This window comes from Siphateles boraxobius, unplaced genomic scaffold (assembly GCF_051911475.1).
Source record: "Siphateles boraxobius isolate OS27281-9 unplaced genomic scaffold, OSU_SipBor_1 66, whole genome shotgun sequence".
Classification (NCBI taxonomy): Eukaryota; Metazoa; Chordata; class Actinopteri; order Cypriniformes; family Leuciscidae; genus Siphateles; species Siphateles boraxobius.
In genome coordinates this window covers 33,171,202-33,185,906 of record NW_027509193.1, presented here as the reverse complement: position 1 = coordinate 33,185,906, position 14,705 = coordinate 33,171,202, and the positions used below count along the sequence as shown (strand labels likewise).

General features: G+C 37.1%; 1 protein-coding gene across 1 annotated transcript; it reads left to right on the top strand.

Annotated features, from left to right (window-relative positions):
- The first annotated feature begins 1,193 nt into the window (after positions 1–1,193).
- Positions 1,194–13,261, top strand: dnaja3a (DnaJ heat shock protein family (Hsp40) member A3a). The gene is made up of 11 exons (XM_077213750.1): positions 1,194–1,434; positions 2,054–2,187; positions 2,425–2,508; positions 2,598–2,804; positions 4,317–4,469; positions 4,543–4,690; positions 4,772–4,836; positions 6,367–6,495; positions 6,597–6,712; positions 6,792–6,889; positions 12,692–13,261. The coding sequence occupies exons 1-11, from the start codon at positions 1,230–1,232 to the stop codon at positions 12,712–12,714; spliced, it is 1,362 nt and encodes a 453-aa protein (XP_077069865.1). The 5' UTR covers positions 1,194–1,229; the 3' UTR covers positions 12,715–13,261.
- The last annotated feature ends 1,444 nt before the right edge of the window (positions 13,262–14,705 follow it).

Genomic DNA, 14,705 nt, shown 5'->3' with positions numbered 1-14,705 from the left:
CAGAGCTGGCGCGCGCGATACGCGTCGCTCAAACGCTGATTTACAAATCATAAACTCGCATTACGGGCGGTTCAGTAAATTACGCAGTATTGTGTCATGTCTGCGAAATAAAAACGCAGTCGGTGCTTTTAATGAAGGCTTTCAAAAATGCAGTATTGTCTCTATTAACATATAGTTAGGATATTTATAAAATAAAAATAAATAAATAAAAAAACAGTTAGGGCTAATGTTCATATACCCTATCATCCCATAAAAGAAAATGAAAAATTTTACCCTGTTTGGAAAAAATATTTGACACTTTTTTTTGTTTTCTCAATTGCTTTGGCTCAATTCTCGAATTTTTTTTCTTTAAAACAATAAATTCAGATCTCTGAACAATAAGCCTATCTTGTTCACTTTGGCACATACGTGCAAAAGAGTAAGTACAATTATCTACAATTTGCACAGCAATAGGCTACATGTCAAACATGCACAAACTGTCAAACTCTTCACAACTTCTAAACATTATTTCATTGTGTGAGCCGTCACATGCAAAATTATCCATTCAGTTATTAAAATCTGTCAGACTTGCATGTAAATTCCATAAATATATGACATGGAATGTTTATAATGCCTGTTACAGGTTTTCTTGGTCACTTTGGTACATTTCTCAGATCTGAGAACTGATATCCTCAAACTACTTGTTCAACCACATCATCTGGTCAGTTGTGCACATCATAAAAGTAATTTCTCATTCCAAATGCTTTGCACTCGTGTGACATGTCCTCAATCATACTTAACAGTAAATAAATAAATAAATAAATAAATAAATGAACATTTCGATAGATAGATAGATAGATAGATAGATAGATAGATAGATAGATAGATAGATAGATAGATAGATAGATAGATAGATAGATAGATAGATAGATAGCTTATCTTTATTAGATTATAATATAATAATTATCTAGATTATATTTATTTTGTATAAATACGTAAATCGTATTTCACTATGTAATGCGTTTTGTTTAATGTTGAGATGCTTTAAATAAAAATTCCTCATAATATAATGTTTTTCCTCAGTTTCATAAACAGCAAATGCACGAGCCCGTCCACTCTATTTCAGTTCACACACCGTCCATAAAGAAATGGCCAGGCTAAACAAGAATCTCCCTCTTAACAGTAATGCGCATGCGTGTGGCGCTAGCAGTGCACATGCGCAGTCGCTCTCGTGTCAGTGAGAGGCAAAGATGGCGTGTTCCGCGGCTCGCAGCTCCGCACGCTGGATCACAGTGGCCGTGTCCTGCAGCCACACACGGGCCTGCTCACCCTTTATCTCCGTAGCGCATGACTCCTACAGGCGCGTCTCGACGCTGTCGGGCCGGCAAATCTGGGCAACGCGCCGCGGGGTCGCTGGAGTAGCCGGGAGCCCGTTGACATTGAGAGGCATGACAGGTGAGAGAGAAGGCCTGAGCATCCAACTGCATACAAACTACTAACTCTGCGTTTAAAAATCAGGTCCGAGCTGATCGATATAGATTCAGAATTCTTCATATGTTAAATGACATGATGATGTATAACCACATACGTTCAATTGCAACATGTAACGTCAGAAAGCAAACATGGATCTCTGATCAATACATGCACGTAATCACATTGATCAAGAACTCAACTACCTAACCGATAATGTGTGAATAAGAGTTTGGATCTGATGTGAAATCAGAGACCTGGTTCGGCTCAGTTTCCAGAAACTTCTCTGACCTTTTTGCAGTTCAGCACTGACTGTCAGCTGGACTAATAGACACTTAACGAGCCTTCATGCGTTATTATTATTATTACGAAGAAATTAATAAAAGCATTTTCAAAATATCTCTTAGTATGATGTGTTGTGGTGTTTTGCTCAGTTTTACAATGGTAGATCTATGTTTCCATTTGGTTCCTAAAAGAGGACCTGACCTGAAGTTGGTATTTGTTGTAAAAATGCTTTAGTTGCTGCATGTTACAGTAGTAAAACCATAGTAAATATGCTGCTCATAATTCGAATCATAAGTAATTATAGTATTGTGTGTCACAGCCGTGGGCCCTTCTCATCTCATGTGCGAGATGTCGTTCCACACAAGCTCTCCTGCAAGAAAACAGGATTTCTACCAGATTTTAGGAGTACCACGCTCTTCAACACAGAAGGAGATTAAGAAAGCTTATTACCAGGTAAAACACCTGACTAGTGTGAGTTTGCCTTCTTTATAGACCTGGGCTAGTTGTCACAACTATTCGGGTGTCTCTTTTCTTGGGAAGTAACAATGGAAATGTTAAATAGCTTCTTTTTTTTTTTTTTGGTAAAGCTGTGGTAAATTTAGACTAAATAATCACTGAAGTAAAGTGTGTGACAACAAGCCCCGGTGTAATTTCTGGCTTTTGACCATGGTTCATTCTTTCCCCATTCAGATGGCAAAGAAGTATCATCCAGACACTAACAAAGACGACCCTCAAGCTAAGGAGAAGTTTGCGCAGCTGGCTGAAGCCTATGAGGTCTGAAGTGTGTGTCTATGAAAGTTTGTTCTGAAACCTGAGTCCAGTTGAAATAATACGTTTCCATTCGGCTGATATTTTGTCCTCAGGTGCTCAGTGACGAGGGGAAGAGGAAACAGTACGACACGTATGGCTCCGCCGGGTTCGATGCGGGTCAGGCCGGCGCGGGGCATCAGCAGTACTGGGGCGGAGGAGCCAGCATCGACCCAGAGGAGCTTTTCCGCAAGATCTTCGGCGAGTTTTCCGGAGCTCGAGGCTTCGGGGATTTCAATGCCATCTTTGATCAGCCACAAGAGGTCAGATATGGTCTCCTCTGTAGATATATTGTTTTTTCTGTGTGGCCGATGTTACGGGAGCTGGACTTTTATTTTTGTTTGGTTTAAATTGTTCTGATTTCTGATTCTGTTTTAATGGTTTATTTCAATTTTAGTCATTAAAAAGCATGTCTAAATGAGTTCATATAACTCAATTTTGTCAGTCTTTAAAAATGCAATCAAAAGAAAAAGTAACATTTTTGCCCCCTTTTTTTTGGCCATTTTTGTACTATTTATTTTCCTTGTCAAGTAAGTGCTGCACAACAGAACTTTACTGTGTAAATTACAACTCTAATGTAAGAATCTCTTATAATTCTCTTTAAAATAATAATGAAAATATATCATCATAATGATTGAATTTTTTTTTATGGTTATTACTTTGATAAGTAGATTTTACAATGCAATAGTAATATATTGTTTAAATAATTCCCTCAAGGTAAGGTTTTTTTTTTTAAGTTTTTTTTAATATATACTTTTTGTCTAATTGCATTTGCACAGCCAGTAGGAACTCTGAAGTGACGTAAGCCGCGCTTGTTGGTGTGACTTTAATTTTGACAGCGCGGCGGACCTTTATTTTGACAGCGCTAAGAACGCTAGAGCCTGAGCTCACAATGCTCGCAATTAGTTTACGATCTGTTTAACAGTCCTTTCTATTACGTTATTAGATAGAACTGTTATACATAGAAAGGAGACAGTAATGAAAAGGTATTAGCGATTGACGTGTGGTGGATATCCAGTGTTGCTAATGTCAATCTATCACTGTTTTCCATGTTCGTAGAGTTGGTTTCTGGAGTAAATATATAGGCTATAATCTGTGTGTTTACACAGCCTTTTTAAAAATGGCGGGTGCTGGTGTTTCGTGTGTGTTCGGCCAATCAGCGTACACTTACGTCACGGATAGCTCCTATAGTACTGATTTAGACCCTACTCTGAAATGGGAGCTGAATTAGTTCCTCCAAAAGGAGTTCCTAGAATTAAAATCGTTCTTAGTTCCTGCGGTGCGAGCATGGCAAAATCCAGGTACTTCCGCCAATGGCTCTAGGAACTTTCTGTGAGCTTCTGTGAGTATATGACATGCTAAAAGTTTTAATAGGTTTTCCAACTGAAGTGATGAAATTAAATTTTGTTAACTCTCCGAGCAGCTCTGCAGATAAAGTTCATGTGTTCCTATAGTGAGACGCTGGAAACACCACTAGCATTAGCCTACTTGAGTATAGTAGACCAAACTGTGCCATTCATTCACTTAGAAACACACGAAACATGCAGACTTCAGATTTCAATAGCAGTCCTTTTTGCAGATTTATCACAATTTGAATTTGGTTTATTTATTGTACAGCTCTAATTTTGATTTGTTACTCCAAATTTGGCTGAATTCCGTGACATTCCGGTCTTTACAGTAAATTCCATTTTTATGCCTGGACTCTGTGATTCTGTCAGTTGATGCTCTCATATGGCCGTAACAATCCATAAACACTCTATTCTGTTTGTTAACAGTATGTCATGGAGCTCACGTTCGCTCAGGCTGCTAAAGGAGTGAATAAGGAGATTACGGTCAGCGTCGAGGGCACGTGTCAGCGCTGTGACGGCCGAGGCCATGAGCCCGGATCTAAAGTCCAGCACTGCGGGAACTGCAACGGGACTGGCATGGTAAGTGACGCCCTCGAGCACGTCTAGTCATTCAGACATGTCCAATAACTCAACGTAGCGTTTGTCCTTGTAGGAGACGGTGAACACCGGGCCTTTCGTGATGCGGTCCACCTGCCGGCGCTGTGGCGGGAAGGGCTCGGTCATCACATCGCCCTGTACGGCGTGTCGAGGAACGGGACAGACCAAACAGAGAAGAACCGTCACGGTGCCCGTTCCTGCTGGTGAGTTAGCCGCTCGTCTTTGGGGAAGTGAAGTTCAGTGGAGGAGTTCAGTTTTGAGCTTTTGTTTATTGTGTTGTTCAGGAATTGAAGATGGGCAGACGGTCCGAATGCCTGTGGGGAAGAAAGAGATCTTCATTACGTTCAGAGTGAGTATGTCACGGCGCTTTCGCACAAGGTAGTTATAGGAACTGGCCAACAACTACTTAGCCAGTCACCATACGTTACGTTATGTTACTGATAGTTCCTATTGTGCTAGAATAGACCCTACTCTGAAGTAAGAGCTAGTAGTCCTTATCATACTTGGTAATCATTCCCAGTTCCTGCGGTGTGAACACTGCGAAAAGCAGATACTTCCCCCAAAAGTTATAGGAACTATGAAAACGTTCCTCCGGTGCAAAATCTCCTTGGTCAGTTTAAGTTTTGTGGGTTTTGGTTTAAGTTTTGTGGGTTTTGGTTTAAGTTTTGTGGGTTTTGGTTTAAGTTTTGTGGGTTTTGGTTTAAGTTTTGTGGGTTTTGGTTTAAGATTTGTGGGTTTTGGTTCATTTGCTGTTGTAGGCTGTAAGGACCTTTTGAAATAACTGAAGTCATTTGGCGAAGCGAAGTGGAACTAATTGCACACCGTAGATCATTTGTTAACCAATTAGAATCAAGCATTGAACAGCATTTATGTAGCATTTTTTTGAACTGTACAGTTTTGTACAAAAGTTTGTCTACATTGACAATCAGAAATTAAAAAAAAATATATATATTGATATTCTAAAAAAATTTCGTTTCCAATTTTTATTTAAAAAGAAAAATCTGGGCTATTTCTATGTTGCTAACAAAATAATCAGTATAAGTGCTGCTGCCATTGAAGCAAAATGAAACAAACCAAATAAGATGTTTTCAAATTCATCTGCATGTTTCATTTAAACGTTTTGTTTTGCTAATGCAATTTCTAATTAATATTCTAGTGCATAATGCAATTAATACAAATATTTGTTTATATTATGTATGTATTTATTTATATTTATTAGAACCTTATTAATATAATATGTATTATATATTTTGATCATTATTAATAATAAAATAATGATAATTATTTGTTTTTCCTGATAACTTGTATTATAAAATGCACTGTTTGTGCAGATTTTTTTTTAAACAGCATTCAAACTGAAGCTCCAATTTACTATTTTATGTGCTACCAGTAAATTCCATCCAAACATTGATAAATTACATTAGAAAAGAGTTTAATGTTTCTGAGACAAACAAGTTTACTATCTGATTTGGGGGGGAAAAATGAACAGTGATCTTATTTGCTGATTTGACTGATGCTGATTACGAAAATGACACTAAATAATAGTGTCTAAATAGCCATTTACCCATCTAAATGATCTGTTGTGCGCTTTTGTTGCCTGATCAGTCAAGTCACCTTTATTTATATAGCGCTTTTTACAATACAGATTGTTTCATAGCAGCTTTACAGTGATAACAGGAAAATATTGCAACAAAGTTTGTTTCTGCTGTACTTTACAGCAGAAATAGAAGAAGATGGCGTAATAGTCAAGTTTAAGTAAATTCAGTGATGGTTCATAGTCAAGTGTCTGTTTCCATTGAATAGACTGTATTTAGCCGGATCTGTAATTACTGAATCAGCATGTGTACTCTATGCTAATCATCTGTGTCGATGTTCTTAGGTCCAGAAGAGTCCGATCTTCAGGAGAGACGGCGCTGACATCCACTCAGACGTCAGGATTTCTGTGGCTCAGGCCATATTGGGTGGCACGGTCAGAGCACAAGGACTGAACGAGACCGTCAATCTCTCGGTGGGACATCTTGGTGACGTTAACATGACCATATTCTAAAACTAATCTGGATATTCTTATGCATGTAAACACAGTCATTCACTAAGTGAATGTTCTCATAGATCCCAGCTGGAATCCAGACTGACCAGAGGATCCGGCTCTCTGGAAAAGGTATACCGCGGGTCAGCGGCTACGGTTACGGTGACCACTACGTCCACGTCAAGATCAAAATCCCCAAGTAAGACTTCTTACATATGATATTTTATGTCACTGTTGAACATTAAAATGACTGATCCATCCGTTTGTCTCCTGTCCAGGATGTTGACAGACCGACAACGAGGCCTTATGATGAGCTACGCGGAGGACGAGACCGATGTGGAGGGAACCGTCAATGGCGTGACCAGCACCACTACAGGTAGTTTTATTGCGCTTTTCCACTGCACGGTACGGCTCAATTAAATAGTACCACCTCGGTTGAGGTTCCAAGCGAGCCGTACCGATACTAAAAATGTGACGTGTAAACACTACAGATCACTGTTTGGTCAGAGAGAATTGGCAATATCAGAGTCATTGAATTTGCATCACGAGACCCAAACCCACTAGCAGCTTCACGATCAGTCTATAATCCCACCCACTTTAAATCGGTACTAACTGCAGTGGAAAAGCAAAGCGATCCGAGCCGTATCACACAGTGGAAAAGCGCCATTAGTTCAGTCACGTTTACAGTGGAACCTGGGGCGGTCATGTTAAAACCAGTGGCTGTCTCTGTCCAGGAGGGGGCAGTAATCAGACTGGGACAGCGCACAAACAGAAAGACGAGGGCTTTTTTATGGAAGCTTATGTGTAGCAATATTCAATTTGAAATGTAATATGCAAAATGATGATGCAATATGTAAAATGACAATGCAATATGTAAAATGGCAATGCATTTCTCTATTTAAATTTACATTTTCCATTACATTTGTGCAATGTTTGGTGCAAAATTAAAATGATAATTCAATTATATAATTTACATTTGCCATTTCATACATATGTTTTAATATGTAAATTGAATACATATTTTAACGCTTTATAAGTTGCAAAATTAAAATGAAAATGTATTCAAGAAATTATTAGATCTGTTTAAAATGTTCAAGCATTTAAATGTTATTTTTCTTGATTGCATTTACACTCACAGTTAAGACACTTTGCGATTGCATTTTCATTAAATGTCCCGCAATGAATGTAGCAAAAAATTCAATGAGCAAATTGAAAATGCATTCCGAGCCGATCACGCCCCTCCCTCCCGCTCTTGTCAATCACTGCATCAAGGCGGGGCTCGGCAACATTTTGAGGTGTTGGAAGGAAACATGGCGGCGGCAGAGCTGGTACGAGCGTACATTTACTGGCAGATCGTGAACAGAGAAATTGTAGTGTTTCCGAAGATTATTACGCGGCGTCTGCAGGTGATAGAACCAGTGCGTTGTTGGACCGTCTGGGAGAATGTTCTGCCTCATCACCCGTTTGATGTCAACATTATGCTGCGCTGTTGTTGTCTGATGCAGGACTCTGTTAATGCTTGTTTCGTTTTGTATTAAATATCCTCATTGTCTGATACATATGCTTAACTTTATTCTTATTAATATTAACTATAATTACCAAATAATGTTGGAGATCCTACAGGTTTTCTTTACACATGCATTGGCCTAATACTCTGAGATCACAGAATATGATGGGTCAAATTCATAGCTACCAAAAAATTTGACCACTCTTTATTTCTTCATAAATGTTCAATAAAGTGACTCATGTGATGTACGACCATCTCCCATTTATATTTTATTAAGCATATTGATTAGATATATTGATAAATATACTAGATGTGTCGCGGAATCTGACGGGTCATATTCATACCGGAAAATGTGGCCGCTCTTTATTTCACCATATCTGAATGTAATCTTCAATAAAGTGACTCATTTGATGTTTAACCATCTCCCTTTTCTATTTTATAAAGCATATTGAGCAGATATTTATAAATATATAGGGCCATCACGGAATCAGATGGGTTTCGATGCCATCGTCTATAATTGGTCTAATATTTTAAAAAACCGAAGCTGCACAAACAAAACTTTAACCGGCACAAACGAACGAGACTATTTTATTTGGAGGATGTGGGGGGCTGGGTGACCTCAGAATGACCTGTAAATATTCTTTAAATATCTATTAAATCTCTAAAAAATTGAAGCAGCACAAACAATAAAGCAAAATAACAGCACAAATGAAGTAAAAACGATTGAGCCTATTTTGCCGACGTTTTGCATTGGGTGGGGGCGGGGCCAACTTCACGCAGTGATTGACAAGAGCGGGAGGGAGGGGGCGGGGCAGGGGCGTGACCGGCTCGGAATGCATTTTCAATTTGCACATTGAATTTTGCTACATTCATTGCGGGACATTTAATGAAAATGCAATCGCAAGTGTCTTAACTGTGAGTGTAAATGCAATTAAGAAAAATAACATTTAAAATATCATTTTGCTACAGTTTTTGCTTGAACATTTTAAACAGATCTAATAATTTCTTGAATACATTTTCATTTTAATTTTGCAACTTATAAAGCGTTAAAATATGTATTCAATTTACATATTAAAACATATGTATGAAATGGCAAATGTAAATTATATAATTGAATTATCATTTTCATTTTGCACCAAACGTTGCACAAATGTAATGGAAAATGTAAATTTAAATAGAGAAATGCATTGCCATTTTACATATTGCATTGTCATTTTACATATTGCATTATCATTTTGCATATTACATTTCAAATTGAATATTGCTACACATAAGCTTCCATACTTTTTCTCCAAATTAAAGAAAATGTTTAGCTCCTCCTGACAGCCACAAAGCAGGTATGATGATTTGTTTTAAGATACGACTTCCTGAAAACCATTTGAATGATTTTAGGGATTGGAAAAGCCTAAGTAAAATGTTATTACCGTGGTTCAGTATCTGGTTTGCGGCTGTCTGTGAATCCTCCAAAATAGCATTTGGACACCTGAAACACACTTAATGTGTGAATATATGTGAAATGAACAGTAATGTTACTTAATCAGCTTTGAAGGTATTTGTAAGGTATTTGCAAGACTTATTAACTCCATTCAATATCTATTGCAGGGGTTTTCAAACTGGGATAGGAATGCTAGCTAACGTTAAGGAATGCTAGAGGCAGGGTTGCCAAGTCTACGGTTTTACCACAGAATTGGGATACTTTTAAATGTTTACCGCAACTAGATTTTTATTTTATTTTTGGAATAGAGTCATTAGGCTAGTTTTGGGCTGTTTTTGATTGACCATTGTGCCAGTTTTGGGCTGTTTGGGTCTGTTTTTATTTGGCCATTGGGCTAGTTTTTTTTTTTTTTTTTGCAGACCTGGCAACCCTGGCTAGAGCGTCTGTGGAAATGTTTACAGAGAGTATAAAGTAATTCAAATAAATATTCGAAATTTTTATTAAAATAGATAAACGCTAGATTATAAAAAAAATGTTTTGTTGTTGGCTGACTTTCAACCATCAGAAATTCTTGAAAAGCGGTGAAAGCTTGTCAAATTACTGTTTTCTTTTGCACTTCCAAGTTTTTGTTGACTCCTGTCACAGATTTATATGGAATAAAATTGTAATTCTGACTTCTCTCATTTGTACTATATACACTATATCTCACATTTGCAGCTATATTACTCATAATAAGTAAATTAACAAAGAAATAATGAATATTATATTAAAATAAATAGGTAAATAAATTCAGTATAACATCTAGGGGTGTAATAACTGTTAATAAATGAATAACTGTTCGGTTTTTATCACGATTTTTGGGTTTCGGTACGATTTGGTGACAAGTTAAGGGGAAAAAGGACTACTGTCAAATAAAATAAAGAAAATAAGAACAAATAATCAAACTACAAGCAACACCACAAATAAATACAATAGGGCAAATAAAATAAACAGTTCTCTTCCGGTTATTTAGGTATCTAACAGTAGTTTTTAGGTACAGAAATTGAATAAAGTAATTTAAATGTAAAACAACATTGCTTAGAATCTTCACTGTATAAATTAAATAAAGATTAATTATTATTAAAGTTAAAGTTAGTGATTTCCTTGTTTGATTAACATTAAAAACGCAGACAGCAGGAATATTAGTCTGCTGTCACTTTAAGACAATGCATGGATCTAAAATACTGATACATATGGGTTCTTTCTTGACTATTTAAATTCGCTTAAAGGGTCATGAAACCCCCCCCTCTTTCAGCTCAAGTCTAGCTCACAATCTTTTTGAAAAATGCAACTTAAATGGGCGTGGATGGCTGTGAGAAGGGAGGGAGTGGGTGTGGCACGGCAGGGGAGAGTGGGAACTGTCATCAGCCAGCAGTGTTGCCAGATGTACGATAATTATCGTATTTGTACAATAATTTTGACCTCTGTACAATGTACGATCAATAATGAACAATAATTTCAGAGTTTTCAGTCGTTCGTCCAAACACACATCCTACCGCTTCTCTCTCTGACCCCAAATCATTTCGCAGGCTCACCTGCCTGCACGCAAGCACGTACACACACACACACACACACAGGCACCACACGGTGTCGCCCGGCCCGCACGTCAACACTACACATTCACAAGTCTCCCGCATTAAGCACACAATTGATATATTATCGAAATATCTAAAATGTTAATAACGACCGCTTATTTATCAAAAGGCAAGTAAAATGACCAGGGTTACATTTTAGACACACACATACCTCTGAAGGGATAGAAAAGTCCTCAGGACTTGGTACCGCATTACTCGCAAGACGTAATGCATTGGTCATCGACATGGCCGTAGTCCACCATTCTCCAGTTCTCGAAGCTCTCTCGGGTAAAATGTTTGCGGCACACGTATTAGATGTGTCCGTGGTTGATGGCCAACCAACCGCCCGGAGCCAGAGTCCAGCCCTGGCAGCATCGCGGGGAAATATATTCAACCCACTTTGACTTTTGCACCACGAAAATATACACTTGCGTCCCATGATTGCCTCTCTCCTTTACTACGCGATATCGCAGTTTGACATTTCTGTGGAAAGATCCACGTGGTGTCATGAATAATTAAGAGACAGTGTCTACTCATAGGATATAAAAACTCAGTCTCATTAATAATTATGAGAGACCGATGAGTCATCAACGCACTACACTGTGCTCTGCCACGTCACAGCCTGCGATGAAGATTTTAAACCCGGAAGACGAAAATAGCGGGGGAAAACTAAAATTCAACCATTTTCACCCTACTGTTAAATCTAACAGATCCTAACATTGTCTTCAATGGTGTTCAACACACATACCTCTGTTAAAATCTCAGAAAATTTGGTTTAGGGTTTCATGACCCTTTAAGACATAACCTACTATTTTTGCTAGGATACTCGCCAAGACGGGCATGTTGACATATTTTTGTGGGAATTTGTCCGTTCAAGTACAAGACTTAAAAGAGAACTCAATATTTGCGCTCTGTACACGCACTTTCCGTGAGCACGCGTTGGATGAGTGCACAAATCTTCTCACAGTACGCGCACGTGTATTCTTTCCTGTCTTGCTTTGAATGTTTAAATTGGCAAGACTTAAATGAGTTTAATTTAAATTCAGGTCTCTCGCACACTATCAACACCTCAGTGATGATGTTGAAAATGACTGGTCATTATTATAGCATACAGCACTCGCATTGAACAAAGTTTAAGGGAAGCCACAATGTGTATCCATCGACAGAAACATACATTAGCCTAACTCTGTCTGTCTTTCTGCTTTATATATTTTCAACAAACCATATTATAGATTGCTAGGCGTCGTCAGATTTCAGATGAACCGCAGTGCAAGTGTGTGCCGAACCATGGGTGGACATCGGTACGGTTCGAATCTTTTTTTTTTTCTTTTTTTTACCGAGAAACGTTACACCCATAACACACTATAATGATTTGGAAAAAATAATAATAATGTAACTTAATAGAAACTAAATATTTTGCAAATAATATTTTAGACATTTTAATACTTACACTGGATTAATGGGGTCTTTATACAAGAAACTGTATAGATGCCTTTTAAATTTTAGGATGGGGTCTCTCACATGAAGATTATCATTTTGGGAGGTTCTTGGCATTTAAAAGATTGAAAACCCCTGATCTCTTGCATCTCATAGATTCATTATTCCATTTTTTTGTCTTTACAGGTAAAAGATCCACTGGAAATTAAGAGACTTGGTCTTTCTAGTGGAGATTCAGATTCACTGTAAAACCTGATGGACATACAAGAGAAGGAGACGAGTCTTCTGTTGCTGGACACATGCAACATTGAATTCATCTTGATCCCTCATCAGAAACTACAAATGATGGTGGCAATGAAGAGCTCTGGATCTATCATTGACTTCTAAGAGAAGATTCCTCCAAATCCCAGAGGAATATGATTTACGCACATGCACCCGTCTTACCTGAAACATTGTGATGTCAGCCTTAGCACCAAAATGGTCTGTAATTTTACGTTAAGGTGTTACATAGTCAGTTCTTTCGTTTTCTGATATTCTGAGATGAATTGATTCACAAACGAATGGGAACTCTTTACTTCAGTATAAGTATCAAATGTTTCAGATAAATCAAGATAAATTGTTTGTGGTGTTTGTCACTGAATGTTACATCCATCTGCTTCATTTGCAGTGTACATAGACCACTGTTAATATTAAAATCAATTTAATGTTATTGTAGAGGCAAATATGCAATAAGTAATAAAATCTCTGTGTAACATATTAATGACTGTTTATGTTGTTGAATATACAGTGTATTATAAAGTGTATATAGTGTAACTTTCTAATGCATTAATTATTACTAACAAAAAAAGTATTTTCTTTTTACTTAAAAACTGCACTAATTTTATTGTTAAATATGATAAACAAAAACTTGTAATTGTTAGAACTTTACTGTAAAACAAAATAAGCATTACATATATTGTCTTAAAATAAACAAAAATTATATGTGAAGGACACTCAATTTAATAAGGTTTCAACTTCACAACTATGTTGGCAGGGGCAGAAATGAATTGGTGTTGAGTTTAAAGCTTGTGGAAAGTAATTGTCTTAAACTTTGCAAGTAAATAATCTCGTTTTTTTATTTGATATAATTTACTATCGTTTAGTAGAGGTTAGGAAACTAGATATCTTATTGCTTCAACAGCGCTACAGTATTGCAGTGTTGGTGATGCAGTATTTAATGATCATATTTATGATCGGTAAATACTCAATATCACCTGAGGGCTTTTCCATAAAACAAGATTAAAATACAAGCCAGGCTCATTTTGGTCAGGCAGACTTATTGTTGGTTGATTCTGTTTCATAAAGCAAACTTAAAATAGTTCAAACTCAGTTACTCTGGCAATTTATCCTGAGAAACTAACCTGCTCCAGTGCAGGCTAAGACCAATTAAATATTATCAATTAAATATTATTTAATTGATAATCCATTAAATCCTACTTTTAGTCACTGTATATATGATTTTTCAGCCATTTTGCCTAAAATCCTCTTAAAATGTCTTTAATTTCTCATTGTTGCAGTTGGTCTGACACTCCCAGCCATGTTGGCATGTCTTTAGCATTGTCTTCTTTGCGCTTGGCCCCGATAATTGCTGCTTGCAGCTATATATTTGGTTTCTTAAAAATGTCTTCCCTGAATTACTTCTGTTCAATATATATATATATATATATATATATATATATATATATATATATATATATATATATATATATATATATATACACAGGTGCTGGTCATATAATTAGAATATCATCAAAAAGTTAATTTATTTCAGTAATTCCATTCAAAACATGAAATTTGGATATTATATTCATTCATTACACACAGACTGATATATTTCAAATGTTTATTTCATTTAATGGTGATGATTAAAACTGACAACTAATGAAAATCCCAAATTCAGTATCTCCGAAAATTAGAATAATACTTAAGACCAATACAAAAAAGGGATTTTTAGAAATGTTGGCCAAATGAAAAGTATGAACATGAAAAGTATGAGCATGTACAGCACTCAATACTTAGTTGGGGCTCCTTTTGCCTGAATTACTGCAGCAATGCGGCGTGGCATGGAGTCGATCAGTCTGTGGCACTGCTCAGGTGTTATGAGAGCCCAGGTTGCTCTGATAGTGGCCTTCAGCTCTTCTGCATTGTTGGGTCTGGCGTA